At 44.2% G+C, this 16545-nt stretch overlaps 1 protein-coding gene across 1 annotated transcript in view; it reads right to left on the bottom strand.

Moving 5' to 3' along the window:
* The window catches only part of Cpped1 (calcineurin like phosphoesterase domain containing 1), a 117472-nt gene that overhangs the window by 80705 nt on the left and 20222 nt on the right, over positions 1–16545 (bottom strand). The window contains exon 2 of the mRNA XM_005086498.4: positions 14388–14606. Coding sequence (XP_005086555.1) covers positions 14388–14606 — 219 coding nt within the window. The remainder of the gene's footprint in view (positions 1–14387; positions 14607–16545) is intronic.

Below are 16545 nucleotides of genomic sequence, written 5' to 3' on the forward strand. Positions count from 1 at the left end.
CAGCTGCACATAGCAGCAAGTGTGGGAGCAAGAGCTGAACCCGCAAGACAGTTTCGGATGTGAACAGAAGACATGCCTGGGAGTTCCTATTAGTCAGGCTCTGGCCAGTTTACACAGGAACTGTTTTATCAAAGGGATACTAGGTATGAGTGGAAAGCTGAGAATCAAGTTGAAGCCCTGAGGGCAGAAGTCGTCCTCCCAGCCCTTCAGCCATATGAAAACTGTTCCCAGGAAGAAATTTGCCTGGGCACAGAGCCCTAGCTTGTCCCACTGACACTGCTGGGGTGCATGCCAAATGCTGATCCTGGCCCCAGTGATCCTGGAATAGCCCCAGTGATCACTTCCATGATCAGGGTGAAGCCTGCCTCTCCTTTACCAGCCTTCTACAGGATCTGAATACAGTGCAGGTGGATCTGGCTGGCTAAGACAGTCACAGGACTGAGCAATGTCTTAGCTGAAGGGTGCCAGAGAGCTATCAGGACATCTCGCTGGCAACCCAGCAGGTGGCCTCTGCTTCTCTGCAGACAACACCTAGAAGGAGACTCTTCAGATGTGGAAATCATGGTCAAATGTCCACTAACAACAAAGACTGACTGCTAAATTTGTCCTTCACAAGTGAAAATAATGTTGCATGTCTCAAAACGAACAAAGAGTTTAGGATGGCAATGCTGTGGCGGGAGATGGTCACATCTGTCCTCACTGGAGCCTGGGACTGTTACAAATGGTGCTGTCAGGGTTTTGTTTGTTTGTTTTTGTTTTTTAAGTTGAGGTTGTGGCAAGGCACAGACAATATACAACTGCTTTTAATTACAAGTGTTGACAATCCCTGCACCATGTGACAAATGTTTAGAGAGCCCTAGGCCGGGGTCTCTGGGGGTTGATTTTAATCTACCGATATGTGAAAACTTTAAATGTGCCAACTTTGAGTACTGTTGTCCCAGTCTGTTAAACAAAGAGCAGCAACTCCCTAGCTAAAATCTTCCTGTTAACCTAACATTGGCAATGCCCACATGGCCAACTCCCTAGCTAATATCTTCCTATTAACCTAACCTTGGCAATGCCCACGTGGCCAAGGGCTGCCAGGGTGGCCCAGATCACAGCAGCACACCCTTTCTATTTTTACCACAAGGCTCTACTCTGGTGTAGATGGAAGGAGAAATCATTTTGCAGTTGGTGGTCTAGACCCGAAAGGGCAGCTCAGAAAGGCTGTCATCAAATTCAGGAAGAAATGCAAATCTTTCCCACTTTCCATGATGGCTCGGCCCAGTGGAGAGCAGCAAATAGAAGACTCATCTGTAACAACCATAACTCACCAGGTGGGCACAGTGACAGGAAGTCCAAGCTGTGGTTTCTTAGCTGAGGTGCAGCTAACTACCGAGTGGCACTGTGCAGGGTGAGTCAAAGGCTTCCACACCTCTGCAGAAAGACAAAGGCCCCACATCCTAACAGTGCAGCCCCCCTCAGCACCCTCCACCACCGCGTGTCACTCAGGTCTCATCCTGGCTGGGAAGGGTAGCCAACAGGAATAGCTTTGAGGTTTGCTCCACAGTCCATCACCGTGGGGAAGGCGTGGAGGCTGCAGTGGACCGGTCATGGCAGTGGGAGCTTGTAGCAACAGCTTCCTCCACAGACACACATGGAGGAGACCCTAGGAGGACCAGAGCCAGAAGCAGACACCACTTTCATGGTTGGTGCCCAGCAAGCCACCTCTGCACATTAAGCCACAGTCCCATCAAACTCCACAAACTCCCACAACAACACTGTGAGCTAGAGACACATGTTCTAACACAGGAACCTTTGAGAGGCATCTCCCATCCCAGTCACAATACCAGGGACATCCACAAGCAGTCCTTCCCAAATTCTGGTGGCCACTTAAGTTTTGGGACAAGGAATCAATCAGGGAATGTTGCATTCTCTGAAATGACTAAATAACGACTTAGGAAACATTTGAGAACTGAGTAACTGCCCTAAGTCAGTGTAGTAAGCTTTCTTCTAGATCCCGAGTGTTTGGGCTTCCTTTTCAGACAAAATAGTCTCTGTTAAAAGCCAGAGATGAAACAAGGTGTCAGGTCCCACAGCAATCAGACACTCAGCTCTCTGAGCCATGGTTCAGAGCCACCTGTAGGCAGCAGCTTCGGGCACTAGGACCTTCCTTCCACCGAGTGCCCTGCAGTCTTATTTTATCCTTCTTACTCCAATAATAACCTGTTTTGGCTGAGAATGTAACTCAGCTGGTAGAGCGATCCTACTATGCATTGCATAAAACTGGGCATGGCAGCACATGCCCGTAATTACAGCACTCACAAGGTAGAGAGAGGAGGAAGTTCAGGGTCATCCTCAGCTACATAGCAAGTCTGGAGCCAATGAGATTTATAAGACCCTGTTTCAAAAAACAAAGAACAAAAACAAAACAAACCCCTCCCCCCTCCCTTTCCTTCTTTGGTAAGGGACATGTAACACAAAGGAGATTAGGAATTTGATTTCTCCAGGCATTAGAGGTATTGCTTAGGAATGGGTTAAGAAGTATCAAATTGTACTAGCTGTACCATACATTGGGGAAGAGGATAAACTTTCACTTTCCTTAATATTATCATTTGGTTCAACATCTACCAAGGATTTACCTCACAAGACAATAAAAACATAGTTTTAATAGATTATTAAAAGTGGCATATTCAAAAAGCAAGTATTTATTCAACAAAAGTAACAGCAGAGATGAGTCAAGGAAACACTATGCTTAGTGAAAGAAGCCAGGCCCTTCTGTTGTCTGATTTCAGTTATCTTAAACATTCAGAACAGGCAAATCTACAGATGGGAGTGACCTGGCAGGTGTGTGGGGTTGGAGGTAGGGTAGATGAATACGGGTTTTCCTTTGGGGCTACCAGAATATTGTATTGCAGATTGTGGTGATGGTTGTATGCTAAAGCAATGGATTTCAATAAACAGATCAATAGGGGCTGTGGAGATGGCTCAGTGGTTAAGAGCATTTGCTGCTCTTGTAGAGGATCTGGGTTGGTTCCTAGCACCCACATGGTAGGTCATAACCATCTGTAACTCCAGTTCTAGAGGATCTACTGCCCTCTTCTGGTCTCTGTTGGTACCAGGCACACGTAGTACAAAAACGTACGTGGTGGCAAATCACTCACATGTGATATAAACTAAAACTAAAAAAAAAAAAAAAAAAAAAATCCCCATAAAAAAAAAAACGGTAACTGTAGGTACTAGAGGGTTCTAAATTCCAATCAGAGTTCTGGAGCCTCTTACAGATTATCTCACTGGATTCTTGTGAGGAACATGAAGTTGGTACAGTCCCCTCTGTCGACAGCTAAGGGGGACATAAGTAACTTACCTGGTAGGTAAGCAGTCAGCAGTCAAGCCAGGACTTGAATATCAGCCTTGTTCTTTTAACTGATCTATAGACGTGCAGGGGGGCGGCTCACCTAGTCACCGCAAGACCTAACATACGAGCCCAACAGCAGGGGTTGTTTAGGTATCTGCAGGGATTCTGTTCACAGACAAACAGTAATATCTACATATACCTGGTTTTTCATCATGAATCCCTATGCTTGGTGTCACGGTTCCTGCCCAGCCTGTATGCTGCCTGCTTCTCACTAAAACATTGCTAGCCACACAAGGGTGTCTGCTGTTACCAACTGGAAAAGCAAATGAGTAAATCTGATGACGACTTCAAGAGCCAGCCATGAGGGACTAGCTGTGACCACAGAAGCCAGAGGCACTTCTCAGGGAAGGGCCTCTGTCACAGGAACTGCATCCCCCCGAGGAGTGCGGACATGGCTACGCAATCCGCCACAGTTGGGACTCGTGGGAGTGAGTTATCCCTTTGATTAGACACATTTGCTTCCATCTAGTCTCAGAGAATCTATGGAGCCATAACCCTTTCCACTTCTAATGCTTTCATTATCTTCCGCTAATTACTTGAGGTATGTCAATTTCACTGATCTCCAACTTTGCAGGCATAAACACTCGTGTGGTGACGCGACCCACGCTGCTAACAGATCAAACTTAATCAGGTTCCACCAGTTTTCAAATTATACATGTTATTAGATAAGATTCACTTAATTTTGCATCTAAAAGCTACAGTTTATTATCCTGGCAGCACCCAGGCCCTCCTGGCTGTTCACTGCTCATCTGTACCATTAGCCAGTGGAGGAGATACAATTAATTAAATATAACTGGCTGACACACCAAGGGGCTTTAGTGTGCAATCAAATGTACTCTCGTGTGATTCTGAAAACAGAAAGGAGACTGAGAAAGATTAATTGTCCACACAGAAACTCCAGTGACCACTGCCTGACACAGAGTCCCTTCTCCCCTCCCACCAAACTGGACTGGCCCTGGGCCACACAGCCCCAAGCAAGTTCATAGCTACTCAGAGCCTTTTGACTTTTGAGACAGAGCCTCACTGAGTTGCTCAGGCTAGCCTGGAACTCACCCAGTAGCCTAAGAAAACCCTGGATTTGCAAGCCTCTTGCCTCAGCCCCCTGGGTGGTTGAGTTTACAGAGACCTGCACCACCAAGACTGGCTTAATACAAAAATTTCTTCACAAAAATATTCATAGATTATAACAGCAGTAAGCGAATAATGAAGGTTTATACAAATCAAATAATATACAGCAAACAGAACCTGCAGTAGCTTCCCGGTGAACTAAGGAACTAAGGTGAACACAGAATCTGAAATGTACAGGAGAGCCCCTAAATCTTGGGAGTCTGCGAATTACACTCCTCAGCGGCTTTGCAGTTAAACTTCCATTTTCCAGCCTCTCATTATTTTGCTCATTTCCCATTCTGATCACTTGACCAATTACCTGATAATTGAACTCCTTCAGGATCATGTCCCCTTTTAGTACCTCATTTAGCTGCAGAAAATAGGCCAATGAAAGAGGTGGAATGTTCTAATTCCAGAAAATGAGAGTAGAAACAGCACAGGAAAGATGTAAATTCTCCAGTTAGCTAAGTGGAAGCTAGAAGGCATCAGCTTTGTCTGCTCCATGTTGCTGTGCCAGGGCTTCTACAGGTTTGGGCTGTTTCCATCCCAAGGAAGGAAGGGTGTGATGGTGGAGGGCCCCCGAGTGCGGGATTGCTGTGGGTAGAGGTGGTCTGGCACTTCTGAGCAGCCTGCCACCTGCTCTTGCCTAATGGCATCCAGGCATGATCTGTTGTGAGTCAAGGGTCCCCAGGAGGTAGCAGAAATTAGGAACCAGATCACAAGCATCTCTGCTCTTAGGATCTTGGGAGCTTCGACCGCTCTGAGTCACAGACCCAGGTATGTGGCAGGGTTCTCCAGAGACAAACAGGAGTTACACAGAATATTATCAGAGCAGGTTTATTATGGGAACAGGCTGGTGGTGTGAACTGCCAGCCTGAGGCCCAGGAACAGTCACATCCAGGGAGACGGACTCAGCCCAAAGAAGAGGCAAACTGGCCCTTCTACCATCTTGCTTTACAGTGGCCTCTGCATTGGATGCCACCTGTCCACTGGTGGGGCCAGGTCAATCCTCAATCCAGACTCAAATGCCTATCACTTCTAGAACCACCCTTGTAGACAGAAACAGATAGGCTGATTTAACAACCACTTGGGCATCCCTAAGTCCAGCAAAGCTGACACATGAAAATTAAGTCTCAGAAGCCCTTAAGATTTGATGAAAACTAAGGACCTTTCCCCCACCTAATTCCCTAAGGAATCTATGCAAATACTCTGAACTCCACCCAGTTTTTCAGTTTTCAAAATCCTACTTATGGATGAACCATTCAGCATAAGAAGCTGGCCCCATTTGCTCAACTATGTTCATAGCAGCATTATTTGTAATAGCTAGAACCTGGAAACAACCTAGATACCCTTCAACCAAGAATGGATAAGAAAAATGTGGTACATTTACATAATAGAGTACCATTCCGTGGTAAAAAACAATGACATCCTGAAATTTGCAGGCAAATGGACAGAACTAGAGAACGCCAGTCTGAGTGAGGTAACCCAGACCCACTCATAAGTGGATATTAGACATAAAGCAAAGGACAACCAGCCTACAGGCCACAAATCCAGAGAACCCAGGTAACAAAGAGGACCCTAAGAGAGACATACATAGATCCTCCTAGGAGGGGGAAAAAGACAAGATCTCCTGAGTAAATTGGGAGGATGGGGGGGGGGGCAAAGGGAAGTGGAAGGGGAGGGGAGGAGGAAAGGGAGTGGGGAAAAATGTATAGCTCAATTTAAAAAATTTAAAAAGGAAAAATAAAACCTTACCAATGATGTTGATGAACAGAAAGAAGGAAAGGAAGGAAGGAAGGAAGGAGGGAGGGAGGGAGGGAAGAAAGGAAGGAAGGAAGGAAGGAAGGAAGGAAGGAAGGAAGGAAGGAAGGAAGGAAGGAAGAGGTCATATTTTGAACATGTGTTAGGGTATGCAGGGAAAACCTTGACTTGTTTCATAAGCCCATTTTGCCTTTGGCCTGACTTTTGTTTCTTACTTATCATTTCCAAGTGGGCTTCGTTTCTTTTAAGCCTTCTCAATGCATCACAGACTTGGGAAGTTTCTAGCTGCAATTAAGAAAGCTTTAACTAAACTCCACTGAGTTTGTACTTTGGCCAATTATAATGTTCAAACCGTCACTACGAAGAGGCAGCTCTGAGAGAGGACAAGAGGAATGTGCTCCTATGTGGGGGATACAGGCTCTTAATATGGACCATAGGTACCACAGGGGTGGAGTGGGATTTAAGATGGGAGAAAACTAGATTCCCACTAAATTTATGCTGACACAGCATCTCTTCCCTTGTGGCAGCAGCAAGGACTCTGACTTTAGTGTCGGAAACTACACAGATGTTTCTGATCACACTTCAGGTGCCGCTCATGTCACGGAATATGGCGTCCACTGTCATAGCTGTCATATGACACTGTTCATAACATGCTGTCAGATGTCAGATGACGCACCAGCAAAGAAGCATGCACACCACCCCATCATATCATGCCATAGCATTTTGAATATTAATTGGTTTCACTAGAAATTCTGTGTTTGAAAACATTACTTAGTGTGATGTGGTCCAGGAGTTGTGCCTATCTACCAAAAGGGTCCCAAGCACACACAGGAAACAGAGAGCTAACACCATTCCATCAGTCATGTGCACATATGGCAGATGATGGCAGGCGAGAAGTATAATCACACACCTAATCAGAAACAGCCATGCAACCGAGGCCCCATGTTCCACTAATTAGTAATATTAGCTAAATTAGTGCAAACCTCTTTTAATCAGCTGTAGCAGAAGGGACGCATTGTCTCTGATTGCTCTGATGCTTTCATGGGGCTCATAATGGATGCGAAGGAGTGAGAGAACCAAGGGGCTGAGCTGATTGCCCTCTGGCTGCTTCTTGGCATGAAACTGAGTGGAGACAGCCCTGCTCATTCCCCATCCCCAAGCCTGGTGATGTTTTGACTGAGGCATCACACCCTTGCAAGCAAATAAACCCCTTTCTGTCTCTGTATATGAAGCTGTACTGTAAATTGTCTTCAAAATCTTGGCATTTCTTGGAGTAGACACTTAAAAATGCAAGGCTAATCACAAAGTGGAGGACTGTGAAGTAACTGAGTGGGCAGGCCCGCCTTCTGATGGACACAAGGGCTTCCAGGCAGTGGAAACTCTCTGGGATGTGGTGTGCAGCACAGCAGCTTCACCACCTGTGCCACAGGGACCCGGGCTGTGGGTTACATGAAAGGGATGGCATGGAAGACAGTGCTGGTCGGTCCTGTCCCCACGGAAGCACAAAGTGGAGAGGCTGCTGGAGGAAGGCACGCAGGCACAGGAGCACAGCTGGGGATCTTCAGCAGCATTATTTAGATGACCTCCCACCCTCAGTTGTCTCTGGGAGGTTATCTCAACAGCTATGACCAGGAGGGAGGATGGACAACTGGGAAACTCCCATCCGAGGACCTGAAGTATGACACAGTCCGTGTATATCAACACAGAAGGATTGTTCAGACACTTGGAAAGGGAAGAAATGAACCACAGAACAATGCGTGCAGTGTGATTGTGCTCAGACTTCAGAAAAGCTTGTTGCACATACACATACTTGGAACTACAGCGACTCCATGTCAAGAACTTGGGGAAGAGAGTCATGGCTGATTTTACACAAAGATTTCAGTCTTTGCAAAGACAGCTTGCACAATTTAGAAAGGGAATAAAAGACCCAGATCTATTCTAGCTTGAATCCTCTGAGAGTAAAGTGTGTGTGGGAAGAATACCATGTCTCTCTCTATACATATCCTTTACTTCCAGGTGACACACAGGTTCATCCATTTCATTCACTGGCAGCAGAAACATCTAGAACACAGTCTCGTACAGAACAGGCACTGAGTATGGATTTGCCAAATTAAATTTCACCTATTGTAGAAATTTATAATAGGGTGCCTACCATGTGCAGCCACTTGCTAAGACCTCTGGGAAGCTAACACAAGCTCATCTGACACAAATTACTTCCCTATGTCCAGCAGTCAATAACCCAACACACCCTTCACGTGCACACTGCCCTCTAGGACCTTAGAACTGAGCTTTGGGGAAGGTGAACTTCATGGTGTTGTGGGGCTAAGATAAGGCCCCTTGCTGGCCAGAGCCTTAATACTGGCTTTGGTTTTAAAATTATGCCTCTGAGGCTTTGCTTATCAGAGTCTGACTTGTACCAGAATTTTGTTCATACATTTAATCTGCCTGGCCTGAGAAAAATGATCATCAACCTCCTGGACTGTGTGAGCAACAGAAAGACAAATGTCTCTATTCCTTGCCTGGAGCCCAGCACACCAACACATTCCACTATTGCTCAATGCCTTCCTTTCCCAACTTACCCATTCTTCATAGAAGCAGAAGCTGCCGAGTGGGGGAAAGTGTCTGGATGTTTATTAGGTGGTGACAACTTTTATCTGGACTTCAGCCCATCCCTTTGCACCCAGTTTAAGATGAAGGCTACCAAGCCAGAATCAAGTTTGCTTTTCTGATCTGTTTCAGGCCTTTTACCAGAAGGAAAAACACAATTTCATTTATTAGCATTTCTAATTCACATTCTGGTGTTAACACCCATTCCACAATGCCTGGCCCCTCAGCCATTTCTGCTAAGTTCCACCCTTTTGAACCTTGAAGACTTTCCCACCTAAGTGGCTCATTCTCACCCATGCATACTGTCTCCTACAATTTGTTCCAGTCATCTCTGGAATCAATTCCTGTTTCACACTGAGGCCCTATGGTCCCAACATATATTGTCCCAAAAATTCAACCCTTAAGGACCATTTAAACCTTGAAATTAATATGTGTTTGCCATGTAAAACATGTACAGAAATTGATGAAGTGTTTTTGTAAGTTGTAAGCATCTATTCTGCAAATCCATAAATTCTTATGCAAAACCGTCTGGATTAGATCTTGTTTAAAAGTGGATTTTGACAAACTTTAGAAGGGAACAGAGAGGACAGAATATGTACTAACAAAGCAAGAGCTTCAGAACAACTTACTACAGCCCAGGGATTTTCTACTAACAAATGTGCGAGTATCCCATTAGATAAAGACTAGGAACCTCCAACTCAGGGCAGTTTTGTTACCAGTCAAATAAATTCAAATCTAAGGAAAACAGCTTTAATTTTTAGAGCCTCCTGAGTGTTGGAATGACAGAGTTCTGTGCATGTATGTGGTCCAAATAAAAAGCCCGGTCCTGACTGTCTATAAACAAATCCAGTTAAAGAAAAATGGGTTTGTCTGTTTTCCATGGCACTTTGCTAACATGCTGTTGTGGGCATTTTCTATAGGAGAGAGCATCCTGCTCTAGTTACTCAAGAGTATTTAAGAAGTAAAAACCTACACACTTAAAAGCATGTCCTCTGCAATCTGAGCAGATGCATAACGGAGTGATGGCTGTCTTGCTTAAAGCCATCACTGATCACACTTGAGGGGAATTCTCACTGGTTCCTGGCAGGCACACAGTATTATACAAAATACACAAAAAGCAGAACACACTGGGCCTATGCACCCTAGACTGGTAAGCCTATGCATGTCAAGCATTACTGTCTGTAAAATTCATCTGGTGACTTCATGAAGCCTTGCCAGACCTGTCTGGGGCAGTGACGCTCCATTTCCAGGAGGCCCTGGTCACTTTTGAGGTCACATTTTTCAACAGTAACACTACAGCGGACGTGCAGGAGGTCTATAAAGGGAGTCCACCACATGGAGGCTACGAGACCTTGGGAGAAGGCACTTCCTTGCTAAGAGTCAGTTACTCTGCTAGCAACAATGGAACTATCTAACTCTTCCATCCTTTTTGTGTCGCTGTTAAGCGCAGGTGAGCTGGCTGCACAGTCCCAATGACACTGGCCATTATGGATCCTGAATTCCCCTCATCACAAGTCACTGTGGTAGCCTGAATAAAGCCTACTCTGAGATGTACACACGCTAACTCCCAGTACTTGTAAGTACCTTATCTTCCATGGCAAAGGAGACTCTGCAGATGGAGAGATTACTCTAGGTTATCAGGCAGGCCCAGTGTAATCACACAGATCTGTACCAGAGGGAGGGAGGGAGAGAAGGAGGAGTGGAGGGAAGAAGGCCAGACTGATAAGGAAGGAGAATCCCAGAGGGTGGAGCACAGGCCTGAGAAAAGCCACAGGATTATAGGCTTTAAAGAGGCACAACAAGAAATGCATGCAGCTTCTGAGGAGCACAGCCCTGCAGATTACATATCTTGTACTTTGTGCCTGCAGACCTGTTTGAGTGAGTGTACACTGTTTTAGAAGAAGATGAATGATGTGAGCACAGGCTTGCCTCCCTTTGTAGAACAGAGGCTCCTGAGCCTGTCACTCACTAGAAACTCAAGCATGCCACAGTTGCTCAGGCAGAGGTAACATACAAGAGCTCTTCCAGAACATTTTATATAAGGGAAGAATTGGCCTGTGTTGTCTGTTTCATGGAGTCCAAATGCACAGGGATAAACACATGTATCAGTAATACTCAAGAGGCCCACTGGAATCTTGTTCCATAATTATACCATCACATTCTGATTGGTCATCCACTCGGAACTGCTGGACTCTAACAAGGCTCCTGGGGACACTTTCAGTGGGTCGATGACTCAATGTCAGCAGAGGCTACAAAAGTCACCCTGGGCTTGAGAGCTAAAGGACTAGAAATCAATGGTCTCAGTAACACGTACAAGATCTTAAATTGCCACTTTTAATGTGGTTAATCTCACAGAGAAGTTATATTAGAAGATCAAGGCACCTGTAAAATGAAGATATGCTTGTCCAAAACCAAGCTGGAGCCTTGGCACAATGACCACTCCCACCACCTATGCATCTGTCTCCTGTCAACTCTCAGCTCTGCAAAAGGCGTTGCTCTCTCATTTCTACTATTATAATCAGTGCTGTAATTGGCACTTATTCTGTACTCAATGAATATCTGTGGATGAATGAAGGTTACAATGGGTAGTTATAATAAAAAAGGATATTATTATTTTCACTAAAAAATTCATTATTTGGAAAGTTCTTCTGCTTCATTTTGAGTTAATATCCACTTGACCCAAGATACTATTTATGTTGGAATTAAAAGCATTCCTTCTGATTTTATTTGCTTATTAATATATGCATTTGATCATTAACAATGTGCTAAGCAGTCAAAGCAAATAATTACTTTTCTAGTCAGCCCTGGCGTATGTGCTAAATGAGCGAAGCAACTTACTGCATATTTAAAAAACTGTAACTAGCTTTAAAACATTCTGTTTAATCTCAGACAAAATATTCAAAAACAGTTAAAATCCTCTATCTGGCTCAGCTAAAAGTCCTCAAACAGCCCAAATCTTCAGAGGAGATTATGAGCTCTGATCCAGTCACCTTGGATATTAAGTGTAAGTCCAGAAATTTGCAGGCTCATATTTTAAGATCTTCTGACCAACAGTTAGGGCTGATCATAAAAATATATCTTTCCATTTATTTGTATTCAGTATATTCTACTTAAGAAGCAATGTAATTGCAAGAAAGGCTTTTATTTTACATCTGATTTTGAAATGTGACTGAATATATTAACATAATTCAGAACAAGTTGGTAAACATCCACGAGAACATGTTATACAATTCCAAAGAGCTTCATGATATCCTGAAGCCACAGAACAGAAAATACTAATTTTGTATCTATGTTCAAGGGTCAATAGAAGCAGACCTTTGCCCACTATGTGGTCTCAAACAACAGTACCAAGCTAATGGCACATGAGGCCCTATCACCCTCAAGACACCAGCTAACTGCAACCCAGACCATTTAGAAACAGCAATAATGTTCTGGGTCAGTGAACCTACCACCTTAGTTTGCCTTAGTATGTCAGAAGCTAAACCTACAGCTATTTCCACATTGTAGTATCTTAATGCTACTGACCTTTGGATAAGTCATCAAAAAGGGTCAAGTTTATGAGTGCCTAGTATTCAACTTCACTACAAAACAAAGGACTATTTTTCACAAATGCATTTCTGTGTAGAGTTGCCCAGGTAGTGACCTCTGTTGTACAGGTAGGGTGCTCTGTTTCCATGCCATGTGTCTGGATCCAGGGACTTCAGAGTTGTTACTGGGTCTGGGTCTCTCCTTGCTCAGCTGCTTTCTTACTACTGTGTAGCCCCAGGCCATGCTGCGGTTTTACCTTCTTGCTGTTTCTGTGGGTTCTTGACTAAAACACTGAGAGACCAAGGTATCCCACCTACACCATCACAAGGGGGCAGGGATCTGGTGGCCCAGGCTCTTCCTATAACTTTTTTACAGGCTAAATCTAGAAGTTTCTACAGCTGCTATCCATGGGCTCTACGTGGAAGAGTCATCAGTATAGACATGGCCACATGCATGACTTTGTGTAAGACATGAGTGAACAGAGACAAGGACACTCCTGAGAATTTTCCATAAATGTGTTCTCCATAAATGTGAAGGAAAACAGTTCCAACTGCTCCCTTTCCATAGCATCTTCACTCTGGATTTAGTTCTGGACACACTGGTGGCCAGACAGTAGGAGCAGGATTCTGATAACTGAAGTGCGTCTAGCTTTTTGCAAAGCACCTCAGCTTCTGGAGCATTTAGAGCAATTAATGTTAGATGAACGCATGTCTCTCAGGCATGCTCATGATTTCTACCCTGGTTCTCAAGTCATTTCTGTTCCAGTGCAGAGACAGGTGCAGGAAAGGGGAAGAGGTCATGGAAGCTAACTCTCCTTCTTATATTTGATCATTGGGCTGAGGCCCTGTCTGACACAGAAGGCTATTGAGTGAGGGTGTCCAAGGGAACTGTCCAAGAGAGTTGCAGAAACATCCAAGTACTTCTTCCTCCTGATCCCTCCTCACTTGCTTCTTCCCTTTTTCCTCCTGCCCTCCCCTTCTCCTTCTGTGATCAAAGCAGTAGAAAAGATCAGAACACATGGTAAAACAGAAGGCCACATGATCAGGGATGCTCAAGGACCAGCATCAGACTTTTCTTCAGGGAAGCCACTCTGCTCTTCAGACCACAAGGCTCTAGTGGAGCTAACCTCACAATTTAGCTTTGAGCCCATGTGAATCAGGTAAACATGGCTTGTGACTCTGACTGGATCATCCAAAATAGATCACTTTGTTTCTGTTGTGAGTTCTATAAACCTAGAACTCCCTAGGTTTATAGCCACTATTAGAGAGCTTGGTTGAAAATGAAGTCAACTAATAGAAGAGCATAGCAGAGAGACATATTCAGATGACAACTTCTGAGCCCCTGGATCCAGCTACACCTAAGCAACAACACACATGGGAAAAAATAACAGTGTAAAAGCAAAGAGAGTAGGGTTAGACAGATGGCTCTGTGGTTAAGAGTTCTTGCTGCTCTTACAAAGGACCTAGGTTCAATTCCTAGCACCCACATGGTAGCTCACAAAAGCCTGGCACTCCAGTTTGAGGGGGTCTGGTGCCTCTTCTGGTTTGTGCAGGTACCTCACTCATGGTGCACATACATACACAAAGGCAAAACACCCATACACATAAAATAAGAATTTAAAAAGAGAGACAACTCAAGAAGGAACCAGATTACCGTTACAGATTAGAGTTACAAATTACAGAAGTGGTGTTTAGACGTTGTAATGTCTGTCCTTGGAAACGCAGCAAGGTGACATAGGGGGTGTGTTTTCCTACTAAACTTGGATCAACAGAATTGTCACTGGGCCTAATTACTGTGATTAATCTCAGCAAGTTCTAAATATAAAGTGAGCATGCATTTCCTGATATACAGTGATACCACAACCACCTTGAAGAGTAAGAACAATAGCAAACAGAGATGTCTTCAGAGGAAATTCTACTTTTCCTGCTTATGTTTGGTCAGGATTAGCTAAAGAAGAAAAGGTCCTCCATGACAACCCAAGGCTTACCTGGCATAGCATGGATGAGGTCGCCACAAAGAACAAAGAATTTGGGTTTGGGGCTCAGCTTATTGATGGCCTCAACAGCTTTCTCAGTGAGACGGATCTCCTGTTCCCACTCATCACCACCATTGTCACAATCCCCAGTGGACCAGGCCTTCATCAGCCCAAATTGGGGGTCTGCACCTTGGATGAAGTAGAATGGGCCTTTCCATTCCCTTTCCTTTTCTAAGGAAAAAAAAAGTAGGAGAGGAGTGATTAAAAATCTGTCAGTGAAAGCATCCAGGCTACCATGCAAGTGGAAACAATATTTTTCTTAAATTAAGTAGGTCATTTTGATAAGGTAATGTCCAAACATACCATTTTTTCTGTCACTGTCTAGAGGATTTTGAAATATTCCAATTATGCTGGAGACCTAGTGATTCCCAAAGGCCACAGGAAACTATGTGGGTTGCTATAGCCATGTACCCAAGCTGTTTGTTTAAAAGCTAGACATCCAAAATGAACAAGAGACCACAATGGAACACAGTGCAGAGATATTAATGTTCAGTAATAGTGTTCTAATTGGAATTGAAAATACCCTAAACCGATGCCAGAGTGTTATATTTAAATTACTAGGTAAAGTGCTTACGAATCTTTTCTCCCAGGCTTAATGGCACCATTTGTGCTGTTTTGGGGGAATGCAACAGAATTTTAATTATAAAACTTGGCGTTCAGCTCTGGCTATCTGGTGGGAGATGCAGCGCCAGGAAGAAAGTCTTGAAATCTTTAAATGAGTACATCAATGTGAAAGGCAAAAAAGGAAAGAAAAATATCAATGCTAAAAATTAAAAGGCAGTATGAATTGGGTATCAGCACCCTGTGAGAGTGAACATGAGAATTTTATTTTTTTTCCAGTTTAAATGAGGTAGAACTGACAAAAAACCCAAAAAAACAAAAAACACGTGCACACTCAAGCACACACACACACACACACACACACACACACGGTTGTTATACATACAAATGCTGAAATAATTACCACAATTAAACAAATTATCACTTCAACCTTTATGTGGGGGTGCTGAGAAAAATTATCTGTTGTTGGCAAATTTCAAGAATATAACATATTATAAAGTCACCAAACCTGCAGAACAAAGGGTACCCCCATGTTAACCCATTAGTCCTTGATCTGTATCAGTGGCTGTTAAATATATCCACGACCAACCTGAGCTCACTGCAAGCTAGGAGTGGCTGGGACTCTGGTGGGCCCCTCACTGTACAGGACAGAGAGCAAGCTCTACTGAAGGATTCAACTTATATTCATTCAGCCCTTACAGTGTGTGATAGTAAGACCAAGGTGGTCCCCAAAGGTATTGCCTGATAGCATTCGCATCCTTTGTAACCTTGAGCATGGACTGCACCTGCTTCCAATAAGCAGAATACAGTTAACAATATATCCCTTCAGATACAGGCTGGAAGAAGGTTGTGATTTTCCTCCCTCTCCCCTCCCTTGCTCCATAGTCAACAGCTGTCACATCAAGCTGGGACAGTGGTGCCTGTCTTTAATCCCGGTGCTCAGAAGGCAGAGACACGTTGCAGGTCAGCCAGGGGCTGCACAGAGAGATTTTGTCTCAGAAGAAAACAAAACAAAAGCTGTCATATAGTAAACTGCCCTATGGAGTGGCCAGCATGGCAAGGAACAGAAGGAAGAGCCTGGCCAGCATCCCAGAGAGAACTGCGTCTTGCCAATGGCTCTGTGTGGACCAGGCAGAGAGATGTCCATTACTGAGTTTTCAGGTAAGAGCAGAGCTGTAGGACAGAGTCTGTGGCAGGAGAAACCAGCAATGATGTACCCAGACCTCAAAGGGGACTCTGATAATGCAGGCTTGCTGCTTCACACTGCCGAGTTTCAGGGTAATTTGATGGTGGCAATAGATAACTACAAATCAGGCTGGAGACAAGAGTCAAGGGAAGACACTCTTTCTGAAGAGCCACATACACTTCATTAAAAGAAAAAGGGAAAGAAAGAAACAGCAAAAACCCTACTAGATGCTGCTTTGTATTTTAAAGTTAACTGTTAGTAACATTTTTCTATTATTTCAATAGCAACCTTCGTATGCCGCTGATGGCTTTTAGCTATGTTCTGATTTCTGAGGTCCTCTGCAGAGCTATTTAAAACATATAA

This window comes from Mesocricetus auratus, unplaced genomic scaffold, assembly GCF_017639785.1.
Source record: "Mesocricetus auratus isolate SY011 unplaced genomic scaffold, BCM_Maur_2.0 Super-Scaffold_100024, whole genome shotgun sequence".
Taxonomy (NCBI): domain Eukaryota; kingdom Metazoa; phylum Chordata; class Mammalia; order Rodentia; family Cricetidae; genus Mesocricetus; species Mesocricetus auratus.